Genomic DNA, 19,822 nt, shown 5'->3' on the forward strand with positions numbered 1-19,822 from the left:
TACATATATACTTGTTACTACACTATCACAACACCAGAGTCAAGTACTCGACAATACTACACATATATACTTGTTACTACACTATCACAACACCAGAGTCAAGTACTCGACAATACTACACATATATACTTGTTACTACACTATCACAACACCAGAGTCAAGTACTGGACAATACTACACATATATACTTGTTACTACACTATCACAACACCAGAGTCAAGTACTTGACAATACTACACATATATACTTGTTACTACACTATCACAACACCAGAGTCAAGTACTGGACAATACTACACATATATACTTGTTACTACACTATCACAACACCATAGTCAAGTACTCAACAATAGAACACATACGTCCTTGTTACTAAACTATCACAACACCAGAGTCAAGTACTGGACAATACTACACATATATACTTGTTACTACACTATCACAACACCAGAGTCAAGTACTGGACAATACTACACATATATACTTGTTACTACACTATCACAACACCAGAGTCAAGTACTGGACAATACTACACATATATACTTGTTACTACACTATCACAACACCAGAGTCAAGTACTGGACAATACTACACATATATACTTGTTACTACACTATCACAACACCAGAGTCAAGTACTGGACAATACTACACATATATATACTTGTTACTACACTATCACAACACCAGAGTCAAGTACTGGACAATACTACACATATATATACTTGTTACTACACTATCACAACACCAGAGTCAAGTACTGGACAATACTACACATATATACTTGTTACTACACTATCACAACACCAGAGTCAAGAACTGGACAATACTACACATATATACTTGTTACTACACTATCACAACACCAGAGTCAAGTACTGGACAATACTACACATATATATACTTGTTACTACACTATCACAACACCAGAGTCAAGTACTGGACAATACTACACATATATATACTTGTTACTACACTATCACAACACCAGAGTCAAGTACTGGACAATACTACACATATATACTTGTTACTACACTATCACAACACCAGAGTCAAGTACTGGACAATACTACACATATATACTTGTTACTACACTATCACAACAACAGAGTCAAGTACTGGACAATACTGCACATATATACTTGTTACTACACTATCACAACACCAGAGTCAAGTACTGGACAATACTACACATATATACTTGTTACTACACTATCACAACACCAGAGTCAAGTACTCGACAATACTACACATATATACTTGTTACTACACTATCACAACACCAGAGTCAAGTACTCGACAATACTACACATATATACTTGTTACTACACTATCACAACACCAGAGTCAAGTACTCTACAATACTACACATATATACTTGTTACTACACTATCACAAAACCAGAGTCAAGTACTCGACAATACTACACATATATACTTGTTACAACACTATCACAACACCAGAGTCAAGTACTCGACAATACTACACATATATCCTTGTTACTACACTATCACAACACCAGAGTCAAGTACTGGACAATACTACACATATATACTTGTTACTACACTATCACAACACCAGAGTCAAGTACTCGACAATACTATACATATATACTTGTTACTACACTATCACAACACCAGAGTCAAGTACTGGACAATACTACACATATATACTTGTTACTACACTATCACAACACCAGAGTCAAGTACTGGACAATACTACACATATATACTTGCTACTACACTATCAATACAAATAAATAAAGTCAATAAATAATGATATCGATAACTCGGGAGTGCAATTCATAAAACACTTTGTCTTACACGAAAATGCTTAAAACAACTTGATTTTTTTCTGAATTAAAATGAAAAGGAAGTCATGAGTGATTTGTTTATTTGTATAATATGATGCTGACGTTGTTCGCTGGTTCAGTGACGTAGATTGTTTTGAAAGTATTTTCCATTTAAGAACCGAATTAAGGAAAGTATTTTGATTACTAAGCAGGTTTCTGGTGATTTTTTTTTTAATTCTCCAAGTCATCATTAAACTCATCAAAACATGTGAGGAATGTTGGTAAATAATTAACATTAAAAATGTCAGAGGCAGAGGAAGGTATGCGAGGAATTCACGGTCAGTGTATGAATAACAAAAGTGTTCCTCATGAACCATGAGCGTCCTTATGTTCTCACCTCCTGCAGAGAAGCTTTGAAGATTCCATGTTTGAGCTTCGACTGTTGAGCTGGATTACTGTAGAATTAACGTCTTGACGAGAGAGTTTGAGAAAGTTGGGAAGATTTTCACGTAAAAAAACAACCATCCGCGTGTCAACACTGACCCCTGCTGGTGACTCGACAAACGCAGGGATTTGAATATGTTTTCAACATTTTTAGACGTTTCTGTCCAAATTTAATTCAGTTTTGCGTCTCGTACATATTTGACAGCAATAAACAAAACACAAAAATAAATTAAAATAATGTATTTTAAATAAAATTAAATAAATTAAAAACATTGATGAATAATGTATTAGTTTCCTGCGTTAAATATTATTTATTGAAGTTTATTTTAGTTTTTTTTTTCTTGTACTTATTGATTTTCTACTGATTTTTAAACTATATTCCTAAAACTATTTCCCACTCGTTTATATATGTAATTTCAAAATCAAAATGATAAAACTTTCGATTGAAACCACCAAGTAAATCAAAAAATTAAAAGAAATCATCTAAATTAAATTAAATTAAAATAAAAATACAAATTAAACAAGTTGATGAATTAATAATACGATCGAAATAGGAACTTCATCCAAAAAAAGCTATTAATAAACACTGCAAATTGTTGTTTTAAATTAATACTTATATATTTTTATTAAACGTGCAAATTGTCTAAACAATTATTTTGATATATATTTGGATACATCCTCATATTTATATATACATATATTCAGATAATCATATTTAAACTTGCTTAATTGTATTGATTGTTATTATTTTTAAATTATTATAATCATTTTTAATGTCTATTATTTTAATGGTTATTATTTTTTGGTCTATTAATGTTTTGGTAATTATTTAAAAACGTGTACTGTGTGTCTTAGTATTTGTTTAGGTTTTGAAAACTGCTGTGACAACTTCAATTACCTCAACATGGGAAGAATAAAGGTTTATCTTAAGATAATCCAGGGTTCAATGAATCAGTTACACTGTAGATCTATAGAAATAATTCTTGTCAAATCTCACTTCTTCACCTACATTTACAGAAGCCTCGCGGGCTCTGTCTCTGAAAGTAAATAAATGTTGTTCTCGCTGGTTTATATTCGTCTCCTCAGCCAACGAACCTCCATCAGCACTTTAAGTTCCAGCGAAGCATCTTAATCTTCCGTCTTCACCCTCGGCTTCCCTCCCACTCGCAGCCAAACATCAAGTATCGCGAGGACGAGCCAGATTCTAAAGGTAGATGTGAGAGAAAAGCAAATTTTTAGAACAAACTTCTGGATCTGGATCTGACTCCCTTAAGACATAATGATCATGTTGTGGCAGGAACTAGGCGATGGTGGAGTCGACTGTTTATTAACAGGTCACTGGATCAGAGCGAGAATGTCTTCCATGATCTGGACCCTTTAATCCATGTGTTTGTGTCTTCTCGTCTGGACTATTGCACGTTTGTTTTCATGTCTAAACCAGAAGGATGTGTCTCGCCTGCAGTTCATACTAAACTCTGCAGCCAGAATTCTGAGCCGCTCTAGTAGAAGAACTCACATTTCTCCTTCAAACTCTTCACTGGCTGCCAGTTTCTTTCAGGATCATTTTAAAATTCTGGTTCTTACTTTCAGATCTATTCATGGTCAGACCTTCCATCAGTGATCTGATCCAGACTTACACCCCAGCTCGGGCTCTGAGGTCTGTGGATCAGAATCTACTGATGGTTCCTGAACTTCAGGACCAGAGGAGAGAAATCCTTCCAGACTGTTGCTCCTAAGCTTTGGAACCATCTCTGTGTTTGATGATCTACTGACTCCTTCAAGAAACATCTGTGTTTGATGATCTACTGACTCCTTCAAGAAACATCTGTGTTTGATGATCTACTGACTCCTTCAAGAAACATCTGTGTTTGATGATCTACTGACTCCTTCAAGAAACATCTGTGTTTGATGATCTACTGACTCCTTCAAGAAACATCTGTGTTTGATGATCTACTGACTCCTTCAAGAAACATCTGTGTTTGATGATCTACTGACTCCTTCAAGAAACATCTGTGTTTGATGATCTACTGACTCCTTCAAGAAACATGTGTGTTTGATGATCTACTGACTCCTTCAAGAAACATCTCTGTGTTTGATGATCTACTGACTCCTTCAAGAAACATCTCAATATACATTTTAATCAAATAATGCATGGGAATTGGCACCAAATAAAACTTTTGTAATTTTAAATCTTTTTTCTTTAGATCCTCAATAGAAAAAAACACTTTTTTATTTTTATTTTAAGCCGCTTTACTTTTGCACTTATTATTTTTTAACACGTTTACTGATGTTTTTCCTGTTTGACACATGTGGGAGCTTGATTTCTCCACCACATTAGCTGAAAATATCAAAGGGACTTAAGATGCTGAATGAAAATAAACAAACCAAAAGGTTTTTTTAAAAACATTTACTAAACTACTTACTACTAGAGAAAAATAAAATGAATAAGTAAAAAATAAAACCCGTTCAGACACAGAATAGAGCGATTCACGGAACAAACACACAGTTCATTTCAAAGGTGTACTAATAATATTTATATATTAAAAACTTTTTGAATGTTTATTTCAACTACTTTATTAACTGAGTCTTATTGATACACTTTTGCTTTTCTTCTCACATTATTGTATTTTTTCCCAATGTGTGCTTATTGTATAAATATATATTTTACACTGATATCATACCATTTTAATTTTAATTTTTTTTATTTACAAAATCAGAACATTTTAATTATCAGCACAAAGTACTAGAGCATATAAAAGTACCGATGAAGGTTATCAAAGTTTAGAAAATGATGAAGTTAATATTATAATAAAGACATTTTAGAATTGGCAGAAACACTAAAAGAAACTGATTGAAATTAAATTGACTCGGAATGAAACGTCTACTTTCTTAGAGATCCTTGAACCTTGTGTTATCTCAGGGTCAAGGTGACCCGAAGACACGGAAACAAATGTTTTTTTAGTTTCAACTTGATCCACAGACAACACAAGGGTTAAGAGAAGAAATCACCTTTTTCAGTATAAACTACTTTCCCCCTTTTTTTTCTTAAAAATGTGGGGGGCTTGATTTCTCCACCACAGCAGTGTAAGATTAGAGAAAAAAGTGGGGAATATCATGAACAGCTTTTAGGATTTTCTTTGACACCCATTCATGGGAGATACCTGTTAATTTTCTGAAAACCTTTTTTCTTCCAACGTGATTATTTATTCCATGGTCACAGGTTTTTAATTGTACCTCGTGAATAAAAGAATCGCTCGTTCAATTCCTTAATAATCCCCTCATCTTCCGTGGACAGTTCGAGAGCTGCAAGAAGGCGTTCTCTCGCCTGGAGAACCTGAAGATCCACCTGCGCAGCCACACAGGAGAGAAACCGTACGGCTGCCAACACCCCGGCTGCGACAAGGCCTTCAGCAACTCCAGCGACCGAGCCAAACACCAGAGGACACATCTGGACACGGTGACACTTCCTGGTTTCAGCGAGTCAAGAGAGTGTTTCTTGATCCCTTGTCTCGTTCGGTTACAGAAGCCATACGCCTGCCAGATACCAGGCTGTGAGAAGCGCTACACCGACCCCAGCTCCCTGAGGAAACACGTCAAATCCCACTGCTCCAAAGACAGACAGTCCCGGAAGAAGGTCAGGAATATGTCACTTTCAGTGTATATTACAGTTTCTGGTTTTTGGAAATACTCCCATCAGTATGTGTGAATGGCTGTCAAAGCGCTTTGTGACCCTGGTCTAGAAAGGCGCTATATAAATAGAGATTATTATTATTAAAGGTTAGGTTAGGTAAAACTTTATTTATTTTATTTTATTTTTTTCCAATTGAACACAGCAATACAGCAATTATTCATAAAAATAAAATAAGAACAAGGACAAAGAGAAATTAAGAGAAAGAACAAGATGATACAATCTTAGTCTAAAGATAGAGAACATAGATCAAAGAAAAATAACAAAGACAAAGGATACAAATGTTAACATAGAACAGAACATTATGATACTTTGACTCCACTCCTGCCCCTGAAATATATATTTAAATATTTGTATTCGAAATAAATTTACAGACCACATGACTCTTGACGAAGTCGTAACTGCTTTCATTTGTTTTCAAACCAAAATATGTCTAAACATCAGCTTTAAAAGCTGCTGGACTCACTGTATCCTCTCGTCCTCAGTCACCATTCGCCTTTAGCTGCATTTAATTACAGCACAAAAATGGACAAACGCCATGAATAATTTTCATTTTAATTGTAAATAAGAAACTTGACAATAATTTCATCATATACACAATTAATCATTTAATAGAAAATATAACCTTAAAAGAACCATAATAACAAATAAAATACAATTTGAAAGACAAAAAGAAAGTACATGTACTGAGGTACGTCTCCTCAACAGCCACAGGCACGTTAGAGGTGTGTATTTTCAAGAATCTTAAGATACATATCACGATACAGGGTCAACGATATGATATATTGTGATAGTGTAGTAACAAGCATATATGTGTAGTATTGTCCAGTACTTGACTCTGGTGTTGTGATAGTGTAGTAACAATTAAATATGTGTAGTATTGTCCAGTACTTGACTCTGGTGTTGTGATAGTGAAGTAACAAGTATATATGTGTAGTATTGTCCAGTACTTGACTCTGGTGTTGTGATAGTGTAGTAACAAGTATATATGTGTAGTATTGTCCAGTACTTGACTCTGGTGTTGTGATACTGTAGTAACAAGGATATATGTGTAGTATTGTCCAGTACTTGACTCTGGTGTTGTGATACTGTAGTAACAAGCATATATGTGTAGTATTGTCCAGTACTTGACTCTGGTGTTGTGATAGTGTAGTAACAAGTATATATGTGTAGTATTGTCCAGTACTTCACTCTGGTGTTGTGATAGTGTATTAACAAGTATATATGTGTAGTATTGTCCAGTACTTGACTCTGGTGTTGTGATAGTGTAGTAACAAGTATATATGTGTAGTATTGTCGAGCACTTGACTCTGGTGTTGTGATAGTGTAGTAACAAGTATATATATGTGTAGTATTTACAGACCACATGACTCTTGACGAAGTCGTAACTACTTTCATTTGTTTTCAAACCAAAATACGTCCAAACATCAGCTTTAAAAGCTGCTGGAGTCACTGTATCCTCTCGTCCTCAGTCATCATCTGGATCCTTTAGCAGCAGAGAACGTAATAGCTGCTAGAAATTTAACTGCAAGACAAATATAAACAAACACAATATTTGCATGTTAATCATTAATAAAATCCAAATGTTTTATTTCAAACACCTTTAAGCAACACAGATACATCGTTAAACTGGTTTGTTGTTAGAAAACATGAAAGGTCTTTAATTAATGTACTGGATTTTAATGAATATCACGACATTATATTTGCCCACGTCAATGCAATGCAACTTATTTGATCATATTTCATTCATTTTATTCTATACCGTGACCAACACGAGACGAAAAAAAAGTTTCCGACACTGGAAATAAACTGGTCTGATACACATGAATATAAATATAATTACTTGTGTATGTGATGTTTCTTTGTTTGTCAGAATCTTCTTTTTCGCTTCATCTACTTTTCTTCTTCAGTTAATTGTTTCTGTTAATTTCTTTTACACTAGATTTCTTGTTCTTAAACTCCACAAGCGTTGGTCGCCATAGATACAGACAGAAGTTCATAAGTTGCTAAAAAAAGCAACATTTTTCCAACGACACCCATATGTGACAGAGGTTTGATGAGACACGTAAAATCGTGATTTTTCAGGATTAGAGACACTTTTTCTCTTCGTGCCGCTGCATTGTTGCCTCTTACGTCCAACACTTGTTGATTTTTATGATCTATTTATTCACTTTTTATGAATTAATTTCTCTTTTTTTACGCCATTTGTACGTATAGTAAATATCAACAGGTTTTGCATCTTAAAATGTTTTTCAGATAAAAATAATTGATCGTTTTCTGCGTTTGCAGAGTTTGTATTTCACTCATTTTCACAAGTTTACAGGTTCATTTTTTTAATAAACTTGACTAAAACAAGTATCTTAACGTGTCAAGAGCCACAAACTTGTTTTACTTTGCAGAAAACGTCTTTTTTTATTAAAAAACGAAACACATTTCAAACAGACATAATCAATAATACAAGTTGTTATTCTTTCTGTGCGGGTTGAAGGTTAAATTTTTAATGAAAACTACAAAACTCAAGCAAGTTTACATGAGATGTTTCGAAGCTGGATTGATAAAATAAAAAACACACTTTAACAAGCAGCTCTTCAGTTTTATCTCCTGGTCAGGACGATGTTTGCACTTGCGATGTTGACCTCGGCTCTCAAGGTGTGTCCAGTGTTTGAAAAACAGATTTATTGGAGATAAGATAAGGAGAAAAATATGATCACGATTCGTGGAAACACTTTTCATCTGAACGTGCAGCTGATTTTGAAGTTTTCTTGTATAAATTTTGGGATTTTTGTGAAAGCAGAATAAGCTATTTGTTATTTTCAATTATAGATAACAAACATATCCATCTTAACCCTTATGTTTTTGTGGTATCCCTTGTGTCTGGGTCAAAGGTCAACTATCTCCCTGGCTCCCATAGATACATATGCAGTGGTGAAGGTCGTTGACCATGACCCTAGAGACAACACCAGGGATACCACAAACACATTTGTTTTCAGGCCATTTGGATCACCTTGACCCAGAGACAACAAGAGGGTTAACCAAAAGAAGACACTATTTTTCTACTGCAGATAAATTTTTATTGTTTTTTTATTAGGAGACTTGAAATAATACAAAAAGATTTATTGACAGAAAAAAGTGAGAAATTAATCAAATACAAAGAAAAGGGTAAATTATTGATAAGAAGGTCAAACTCACAGAGATGATTTAGTTTTTGAAAACACTTATATGAAGAGAACACACATAGTAAAAGAATTAGAACTAAATAATAATAATAAAATAAATAATAATAATGCTAATATATAAATATTTATATATACCTGAATTAAAATCAAAGGAAAGAAAAATATATAAAAAATAAAAAATATAATTTCTTTCTCCTCAAGTTGAAATCCTACAGTGCGACCCAGGGACCTCTGTCCGAGTGTTTGAGCATCCAAGCGGTTTTTCCTCCCCCGGTGAGAAACGACATCGGATCTCACGAGTCGTACACAAGTATGTTCAGGTGTTTTTTTTTTAATAAATTAAATCTGTGATTCTGAAGAATCTGCTCTTTGTTCGACAGCGTCTCCCCAGAGAGAAGCATCCACTCGTCCTCAGCTGCCGCCGTCCTTACAAGACGACTACAGGTACCTTTCGATACTTTTACTATGAGAAAGAAAATTAAAACTCCTGTAAATTGTTTCTATATAAAGGTAATATTTGTAGTATTTGTAAGTAAGTAATATTTGCAGCACTTTTCCAGACCAGGGTCAAAAAGCGCTTAAACAATCAAAACAATACTCGATAAAATCAATACTTTAAAAGATCAAAATAACACAGAGACAAACACAAGAGACTCAGAGAATCAAGGAAAAGCTCAAATAAAAGTTACTTGAGATGTTTCTTGAAGGAGTCAGTAGATCATCAAACACAGATGTTTCTTGAAGGAGTCAGTAGATCATCAAACACAGATGTTTCTTGAAGGAGTCAGTAGATCATCAAACACAGATGTTTCTTGAAGGAGTCAGTAGATCATCAAACACACATGTTTCTTGAAGGAGTCAGTAGATCATCAAACACAGATGTTTCTTGAAGGAGTCAGTAGATCATCAAACACAGATGTTTCTTGAAGGAGTCAGTAGATCATCAAACACAGATGTTTCTTGAAGGAGTCAGTAGATCATCAAACACAGATGTTTCTTGAAGGAGTCAGTAGATCATCAAACACAGAGATGTTTCTTGAAGGAGTCAGTAGATCATCAAACACAGATGTTTCTTGAAGGAGTCAGTAGATCATCAAACACACATGTTTCTTGAAGGAGTCAGTAGATCATCAAACACAGATGTTTCTTGAAGGAGTCAGTAGATCATCAAACACACATGTTTCTTGAAGGAGTCAGTAGATCATCAAACACAGATGTTTCTTGAAGGAGTCAGTAGATCATCAAACACAGATGTTTCTTGAAGGAGTCAGTAGATCATCAAACACAGATGTTTCTTGAAGGAGTCAGTAGATCATCAAACACAGATGTTTCTTGAAGGAGTCAGTAGATCATCAAACACAGATGTTTCTTGAAGGAGTCAGTAGATCATCAAACACACATGTTTCTTGAAGGAGTCAGTAGATCATCAAACACAGATGTTTCTTGAAGGAGTCAGTAGATCATCAAACACAGATGTTTCTTGAAGGAGTCAGTAGATCATCAAACACAGATGTTTCTTGAAGGAGTCAGTAGATCATCAAACACAGATGTTTCTTGAAGGAGTCAGTAGATCATCAAACACAGAGATGTTTCTTGAAGGAGTCAGTAGATCATCAAACACAGATGTTTCTTGAAGGAGTCAGTAGATCATCAAACACAGAGATGTTTCTTGAAGGAGTCAGTAGATCATCAAACACACATGTTTCTTGAAGGAGTCAGTAGATCATCAAACACAGATGTTTCTTGAAGGAGTCAGTAGATCATCAAACACACATGTTTCTTGAAGGAGTCAGTAGATCATCAAACACAGATGTTTCTTGAAGGAGTCAGTAGATCATCAAACACAGATGTTTCTTGAAGGAGTCAGTAGATCATCAAACACAGATGTTTCTTGAAGGAGTCAGTAGATCATCAAACACAGATGTTTCTTGAAGGAGTCAGTAGATCATCAAACACAGATGTTTCTTGAAGGAGTCAGTAGATCATCAAACACACATGTTTCTTGAAGGAGTCAGTAGATCATCAAACACACATGTTTCTTGAAGGAGTCAGTAGATCATCAAACACAGATGTTTCTTGAAGGAGTCAGTAGATCATCAAACACAGATGTTTCTTGAAGGAGTCAGTAGATCATCAAACACAGATGTTTCTTGAAGGAGTCAGTAGATCATCAAACACACATGTTTCTTGAAGGAGTCAGTAGATCATCAAACACACATGTTTCTTGAAGGAGTCAGTAGATCATCAAACACAGATGTCTCTTGAAGGAGTCAGTAGATCATCAAACACACATGTTTCTTGAAGGAGTCAGTAGATCATCAAACACAGATGTTTCTTGAAGGAGTCAGTAGATCATCAAACACAGATGTCTCTTGAAGGAGTCAGTAGATCATCAAACACACATGTTTCTTGAAGGAGTCAGTAGATCATCAAACACAGATGTTTCTTGAAGGAGTCAGTAGATCATCAAACACAGATGTTTCTTGAAGGAGTCAGTAGATCATCAAACACAGATGTTTCTTGAAGGAGTCAGTAGATCATCAAACACAGATGTTTCTTGAAGGAGTCAGTAGATCATCAAACACACATGTTTCTTGAAGGAGTCAGTAGATCATCAAACACAGATGTCTCTTGAAGGAGTCAGTAGATCATCAAACACACATGTTTCTTGAAGGAGTCAGTAGATCATCAAACACAGATGTTTCTTGGGATTTCTCTCCTCTGGTCCGGAAGTTCAGGAACCATCAGTAGATTCTGATCCACAGACCTCAGAGCCCGAGCTGGGGTGTAAGTCTGGATCAGATCACTGATGGAAGGTCTGACCATGAATAGATCTGAAAGTAAGAACCAGAATTTTAAAATGATCCTGAAAGAAACTGGCAGCCAGTGAAGAGTTTGAAGGAGAAATGTGAGTTCTTCTACTAGAGCAGCCAGTGAAGAGTTTGAAGGAGAAATGTGAGTTCTTCTACTAGAGCGGCTCAGAATTCTGGCTGCAGAGTTTTGTATGAACTGCAGGTGAGACACATCCTTCTGGTTTAAAATAAACTGTTACAATAGTGTAAACGACACATGGATTATAGGTTCAGATAATGTTGTGACAAACTTCTCCAAAATGTAAAGATTTTTCCTCAGTTGAAGGAAACAGTTTCTTAAGTGTTGAACTAGTCCTGTGTAAGTCCTTGCACTTAGATGTGATTAGAAAATAGAACGAGACCAATAATTAGTCCATTTCAAATAAAATAACCGAATAAGATAACACACAAAATATATATATATATATATACACACATATACACACACCACAGTATATTATGACTATTATATATGCTATATAATTGCTAAAATATATTAATCTAAATGTAAATCGATGAGCTGAGTGATAATAAATATTCATAAAAACACATGTTACTAAAAAATGACATTTGCAAGGATTTTTGCTGGGACAGTAAAATAATCTTAATTCAAAAGGAAAAGATTCAATTTTTTTAATTAAAATTATCTCGAATTAATTATCTATTATCTTGGAAAATATTGAAATAATATTTGCACCAAAACAATACATAATTCTTATATAAATAAATAAATATGCTGTAAAATAATGAATATTTATAAAAGAAATTGTGTTTCTAATAAAATGGAGAATTAAAAAGAAACATCGTTGGTTGTTAGCATCTTGGTTTCCATGGTAACATGAGGAATGTCCATTGGTTTAAAGTCGGGCTGAGGAATGGTTTTAGTGAAAGTGTGCAATAAAGAGTGCGATAAAGGATTTCTGTCGCTCGGAGCCTCGACCACCTTCTGTTTCTGATTATCCTCCTGCGGCCGAAGAGTCACTGCAGGGTTCAGAGCAGACAAATGTCCTGTGAAAGAAGAGCTCGTCTCTCCTCGGCTGGTGTTCATGGAGCCACTGACGCGAGGAGCCCAAGAATTCAATAAGTGAATCGTAAAGTCTGGAGAAAGTGCCATTGAAAGTCCTGACGGCGAAAGAGAGACACGAGTGTTTTCTCTCCGTGGATCGATGGACGATCGTCGCCACGATCTGAGCTTTTCCTCTCGGATCCGATGGAGGTTCGACTGTCCGTGAACTGCACGGTCGAGACTCGAGACGTCGTGTGAAAACGATGAATTTGGTCAAATTTGTTTGTGTTTTTCAAGAGTTAAATCAAAACCGTTTTATAGAATTGTTGAAGGTGTATTTTTAGTCTTTTATCACAGCAAAATCCAAATATTTTCAAATTTAAACTTATTTTATTAGATATTATTCTCTTTTTGCACATTACAACTCTTTTCCACTAGATGGTAGTGATATGTTGATGAAGCTTCATGAAACAGTCTCATTATCTTCAGAGTCCACTAGATGGTAGTGATGTGTTGATGAAGCTTCATGAAACAGTCTCATTATCTTCAGAGTCCACTAGATGGTAGTGATGTGTTGATGAAGCTTCATGAAACAGTCTCATTATCTTCAGAGTCCACTAGATGGTAGTGATGTGTTGATGAAGCTTCATGAAACAGTGTCATTATCTTCAGAGTCCACTAGATGGTAGTGATGTGTTGATGAAGCTTCATGAAACAGTCTCATTATCTTCAGAGTCCACTACATGGTAGTGATGTGTTGATGAAGCTTCATGAAACAGTCTCATTATCTTCAGAGTCCACTACATGGTAGTTATGTTTCGATGAAGCTTCATGAAACAGTGTCATTATCTTCAGAGTCCAGTACATGGTAGTTATGTGTCAATGATGACGATCTGAGCTTTTCCTCTCGGATCCGATGGAGGTTCGACTGTCCGTGAACTGCACGGTCGAGACTCGAGACGTCGTGTGAAAACGATGAATTTGGTCAAATTTGTTTGTGTTTTTCAAGAGTTAAATCAAAACAGTTTTATAGAATTGTTAAAGGTGTATTTTTAGTCTTCTATCACAGCAAAATCCAAATATTTTCAAATTTAAACTTATTTTATTAGATATTAATCTCTTTTTGCACATTAAAACTTTAGATTTGTTACATATTATCAATTTAAGTGTCATATTTTAAATATTTATCTAATATATCAAAACAGAATCTTAACAGATCATGATTGTATATTTAATGTTTGATTCATGTTCTGGTTCAACAACGCTGTTCACTCCTGAAGGTATTTTGCACCAAAATCATCAAAATGATTTGACACATTTTGGACAACATTGTAAATTGAGTTTCTTATTGAAATGTATTTTATTGTGTTAAGAAAAACCTTATTGTACTTAGTCTGCTTGTGTTTACTGTTATGTTTCCTAATGTTTATGACTCCAGATTTCAGCTTAAAATGTTAAATATAGCTCAAGATGTTTTTGAAGATAAACCATCCATGATTTTTTACAGCTTACGCCCCTTTATTCTTCCTAAACCAAAAATCTTTGTTCACGGAACCAAAAAATGTTTATCCAGGAGTTATTAAATTATCTTTTAATAAATCATCAGTTTAAATATTATTCTGACTATTATAAGTCTCTGTATAATTATAAACACCCATAATATCTGTTTCTGATCTTATCTTAAACACCTCTTCTTATGTGTAGTGATGTGTTGATGAAGCTTCATGAAACAGTGTCATTATCTTCAGAGTCCACTAGATGGTAGTGATGTGTTGATGAAGCTTCATGAAACAGTTTAATTATCTTCATAGTCCACTACATGGTAGTGATGTGTTGATGAAGCTTCATGAAACAGTTTCATTATCTTCAGAGTCCACTAGATGGTAGTGATATGCTGATGAAGCTTCATGAAACAGTGTCATTATCTTCAGAGTCCACTAGATGGTAGTGATGTGTTGATGAAGCTTCATGAAACAGTTTCATTATCTTCAGAGTCCACTACATGGTAGTGATGTGTTGATGAAGCTTCATGAAACAGTTTCATTATCTTCATAGTCCACTAGATGGTAGTGATGTGTTGATGAAGCTTCATGAAACAGTGTCATTATCTTCAGAGTCCACTAGATGGTAGTGATGTGTTGATGAAGCTTCATGAAACAGTTTCATTATCTTCATAGTCCACTAGATGGTAGTGATGTGTTGATGAAGCTTCATGAAACAGTGTCATTATCTTCAGAGTCCACTAGATGGTAGTTATGTGTTGATGAAGCTTCATGAAACAGTCTCATTATCTTCAGAGTCCACTACATGGTAGTGATGTGTTGATGAAGCTTCATGAAACAGTGGCATTATCTTCAGAGTCCACTACATGGTAGTTATGTGTCGATGAAGCTTCATGAAACAGTGGCATTACCTTCAGAGTCCACTACATGGTAGTTATGTGTCGATGAAGCTTTATGAAACAGTGGCATTATCTTCAGAGTCCACTACATGGTAGTTATGTGTTGATGAAGCTTCATGAAACAGTCTCATTATCTTCAGAGTCCACTACATGGTAGTGATGTGTTGATGAAGCTTCATGAAACAGTGTCATTATCTTCAGAGTCCACTACATGGTAGTTATGTGTCGATGAAGCTTCATGAAACAGTGTCATTATCTTCAGAGTCCACTAGATGGCAGTGATATGTTGATGAAGCTTCATGAAACAGTCTCATTATCTTCAGAGTCCACTAGATGGTAGTGATGTGTTGATGAAGCTTCATGAAACAGTTTCATTATCTTCATAGTCCACTAGATGGTAGTGATGTGTTGATGAAGCTTCATGAAACAGTGTCATTATCTTCAGAGTCCACTAGATGGTAGTGATGTGTTGATGAAGCTTCATGAAACAGTCTCATTATCTTCAGAGTCCACTACATGGTAGTGATGTGTTGATGAAGCTTCATGAAACAGTGTCAGTATCTTCAGAGTCCACTACATGGTAGTTATGTGTCGATGAAGCTTCATGAAACAGTGGCATTATCTTCAGAGTCCACTACATGGTAGTTATGTGTCGATGAAGCTTCATGAAACAGTGGCATTATCTTCAGAGTCCACTACATGGTAGTTATGTGTCGATGAAGCTTCATGAAACAGTGGCATTATCTTCAGAGTCCACTACATGGTAGTTATGTGTCGATGAAGCTTCATGAAACAGTGTCATTATCTTCAGAGTCCACTACATGGTAGTTATGTGTCGATGAAGCTTCATGAAACAGTGTCATTATCTTCAGAGTCCACTAGATGGTAGTGATATGTTGCTGAAGCTTCATGAAACAGTCTCATTATCTTCAGAGTCCACTAGATGGTAGTGATGTGTTGATGAAGCTTCATGAAACAGTCTTATTATCTTCATAGTCCACTAGATGGTAGTGATGTGTTGATGAAGCTTCATGAAACAGTGTCATTATCTTCAGAGTCCACTAGATGGTAGTGATGTGTTGATGAAGCTTCATGAAACAGTGTCATTATCTTCAGAGTCCACTAGATGGCGTCTCTGCACTATTTTCCTTTGTTTTGAACAAGTGTTCTATGCTTTCATATCTTTATATGTAGACATAGACATAGACGTAGATAAGACATAGATAAAACATAGATAAGACATAGATAAGACATAGTTGAAACATATATAAAACATAGATAAAACATATATAAAACATAGATAAGACATAGATAAAACATAGATAAGACATAGATAAAACATAGATAAGACATAGATAAAACATAGATAAGACATAGATAAAACATAGATAAGACATATATAAGACATAGATAAGACATAGATAAAACATAGATAAAACATAGATAAGACATAGATAAAACATAGATAAGATATATAAGACATAGATAAGACATATATAAAAACATAGATAAAACATATACAAGACACAGATTAGACATAGATAAGACATATATAAAACATAGATAAAACGTAGATAAGATATATAGAAAACACAGATAAGACATAATTAAGACATAGATAAGACATAGATGAAACATATATAAAACATAGATAAAACATAGATAAGACATAGATAAAACATAGATAAGACATAGATAAAACATAGATAAGACATAGATAAGACATAGATAAAACATAGATAAGACATATATAAAACATAGATAAGACATATATAAAACATAGATAAGACATAGATAAAACATAGATAAGACATAGATAAAACATAGATAAGACATAGACAAAACATAGATAAAACATAGATAAGACATATATAAAACATAGATAAGGCATATATAAAACATAGATAAAACATAGATAAGACATAGATAAGACATAGATAAAACATAGATAAGACATAGATAAGACATAGATAAAACATATATAATACATAGATAAGACATAGATAAGACATAGATAAAAAATAAATAAGACATAGATAAAACATAGATAAGACATAGATAAGACATAGATAAAACATAGATAAAACATATATAATACATAGATAAGACATAGATAAGACATAGATAAAACATAGATAAGACATAGATAAGACATATATAAAACATAGATAAGACATAGATAAGACATAGATAAAACATAGATAAGACATAGATAAGACATATATAAAACATAGATAAGACATAGATAAGACATATATAAAACATAGATAAGACATAGATAAGACATAGATAAGACATAGATAAAACATTGATAAAACATAGATAAGACATAGATAAAACATAGATAAGACATAGATAAGACATAGATAAAACATAGATAAAACATAAATAAAACATAGATAAGACATAGATAAGACATAGATAAAACATAGATAAGACATAGATAAGACATAGATAAAACATAGATAAGACATAGATAAGACATGGAACTGTTGTTTTGTTGTCAATGTTTCTTATCTGTGTCTCAGGTTTGTTGAGCCCTCCCTTCACCTGCTCTTCTCGAGGGACCACCACATTCCCACCTGTCCACCACATCCCTTCGTCGGGACGTCACGGCGGAAGACGAACTCTGTCCAGGATGTTGATTTCATCAGCGACGGTTTAGGTGCTGAACAATAAATCACAGTCTTGAAGGAGAGAAGGTTAGGTTAGGTTAGGTTAGGTTAGGTTAGGTTAGGTTAGGTTAGGTTAGGTTAGTTTAGGTTAGGTTAGGTTAGGTTAGGTTAGGTTAGGTTAGGTTAGGTAGAACTTTATTGTTTTTCCAATTAGACACAGCAATACAGACGAGTATTCATAAAAATAAAAATAAGAACAAGAACAAATAGAAATTAACAGAAGCCACAGAAATGGTTAAGAGCGAACGTGTGGGCGGTTTGACAACCTGTTGGAACAGACTTTCACTTGAGTGGTGCACTATATCTGCCATGATCTTAATAAAGCATGTGCTGGTTTCCTACTCAAGCAATTACAGTCACCTATAGCACATAACCCCCCCACCCCAGGGACCAAGGGAGCCCTCGCAACAGGGTGTGAAAGAATAGAAATAAAATCTTCTACAAATCATCATTTAAAATAAAATACCAATGACTAAAAAAGCTTATTTGGCGCCGTAGATCTCACGAGGAAGATGAAGATGCCTTTTCCCTCGCTGCATTACGGAGATATCCTGGAGTCGACCAAACACCTGATGCACGTGGAGGCCTTCGGTGACTCACTCTCAGCGGTAGTCGACGATCCCAGCGGAGCCGGAGCCGCACAAACATCGTGCTCCTGCTTCACAGGTAATGAAAACACAATCTGAACGCGACCACTTGATCTCTATTGGTGTCACAGCAGGGGATCCAGAGGATGTACAGTCTCACAACGGACCGAACCACTACACCCACCAGGGCTGACCGAGGTTTCCTGAGGACTGAAGGGTCTTTAGAATTAATAGAACGTTGTTTGTAACGACACACAATCCTTGAATAAAACACTTGATACGTATAATTTGTGTGTCCTGATGGTTGTGTAGCACTTAACCTACAAAAAGCAGGGATTCCCTGAAATTCAAATTCTTGGTTGAAACCGAAACCCCCCAGATTATCTAACATACTCCAGATTCTATGAATGGCTCTACTCCTTGAGGAATAACCAATAGCGAAGCTCAGTTAGAGGGCGTAGCACCATGAAGTAGAAGCACCAGTGTATCCAATATAACCCAGGTTCTATGAATGGAACTACGCCTTGAGGAATGACCAATAGCGAAGCTCGGTTAGAGGGCGTAGCACCACGAATTAGAACCACCAGTGTATCCAATATAACCCAGGTTCTATGAATGGCACTACGCCTTGAGGAATGACCAATAGCGAAGCTCAGTTAGAGGGTGTCGCACCATTAAGTAGAACCACCAGTGTATCCAATATAACCCAGGTTCTATGAATGGCACTACGCCTTCAGGAATAACCAACAGCGAAGCTGAGTTAGAGGGTGTAGCACCATGAAGTAGAACCACCAGTGTATCCAATATAACCCAGGTTCTATGAATGGAACTAAGCTTTCAGGAATAACCAACAGCGAAGCTGAGTTAGAGGGTGTAGCACGATGAAGTAGAACCACCAATGTATCCAATATAACCCAGGTTCTATGAATGGAACTACGTCTTCGGGAATAACCAACAGCAAAGCTGAGTTAGAGGGCGTAGCACCATGAAGTAGAACCAACAGTATATCCAATATAACCCAGGTTCTATGAATGGAACTACGCCTTCGGGAAAAACCAATAGCGAAGCTCAATTAGAGGGCGTAGCACCATGAAGTAGAACCAACAGTATATCCAATATAACCCAGGTTCTATGAATGGAACTACGCCTTCGGGAATAACCAATAGCAAAGCTCGGTTAGAGGGAGCAGCACCGTAAAGTAGA

General features: G+C 35.3%; 1 protein-coding gene across 3 annotated transcripts in view; it reads left to right on the forward strand.

Moving 5' to 3' along the window:
* Window positions 1-18,885, forward strand: part of LOC148079089 (uncharacterized) — a 38,386-nt gene extending 19,501 nt beyond the window's left edge. The window contains exons 5-11 of one of the 3 annotated variants that reach the window (XM_087790574.1): window positions 5,530-5,691; window positions 5,758-5,868; window positions 9,300-9,408; window positions 9,479-9,542; window positions 17,886-18,022; window positions 18,531-18,698; window positions 18,751-18,885. In XM_087790574.1, coding sequence (XP_087646700.1) covers window positions 5,530-5,691; window positions 5,758-5,868; window positions 9,300-9,408; window positions 9,479-9,542; window positions 17,886-18,022; window positions 18,531-18,698; window positions 18,751-18,812 — 813 coding nt within the window. In that variant the 3' untranslated portion in view covers window positions 18,813-18,885. Of the gene's footprint in view, window positions 1-5,529; window positions 5,869-9,299; window positions 9,409-9,478; window positions 9,543-17,885; window positions 18,023-18,530; window positions 18,699-18,750 lie in introns of all 3 variants that reach the window. The other 2 variants (XM_087790572.1, XM_087790573.1) reach the window with 2 other exon arrangements.
* Window positions 18,886-19,822: the final 937 nt, after the last annotated feature.

Source organism: Callionymus lyra, chromosome 5 (genome assembly GCF_982586985.1).
Source record: "Callionymus lyra chromosome 5, fCalLyr1.hap1.1, whole genome shotgun sequence".
Taxonomy (NCBI): domain Eukaryota; kingdom Metazoa; phylum Chordata; class Actinopteri; order Syngnathiformes; family Callionymidae; genus Callionymus; species Callionymus lyra.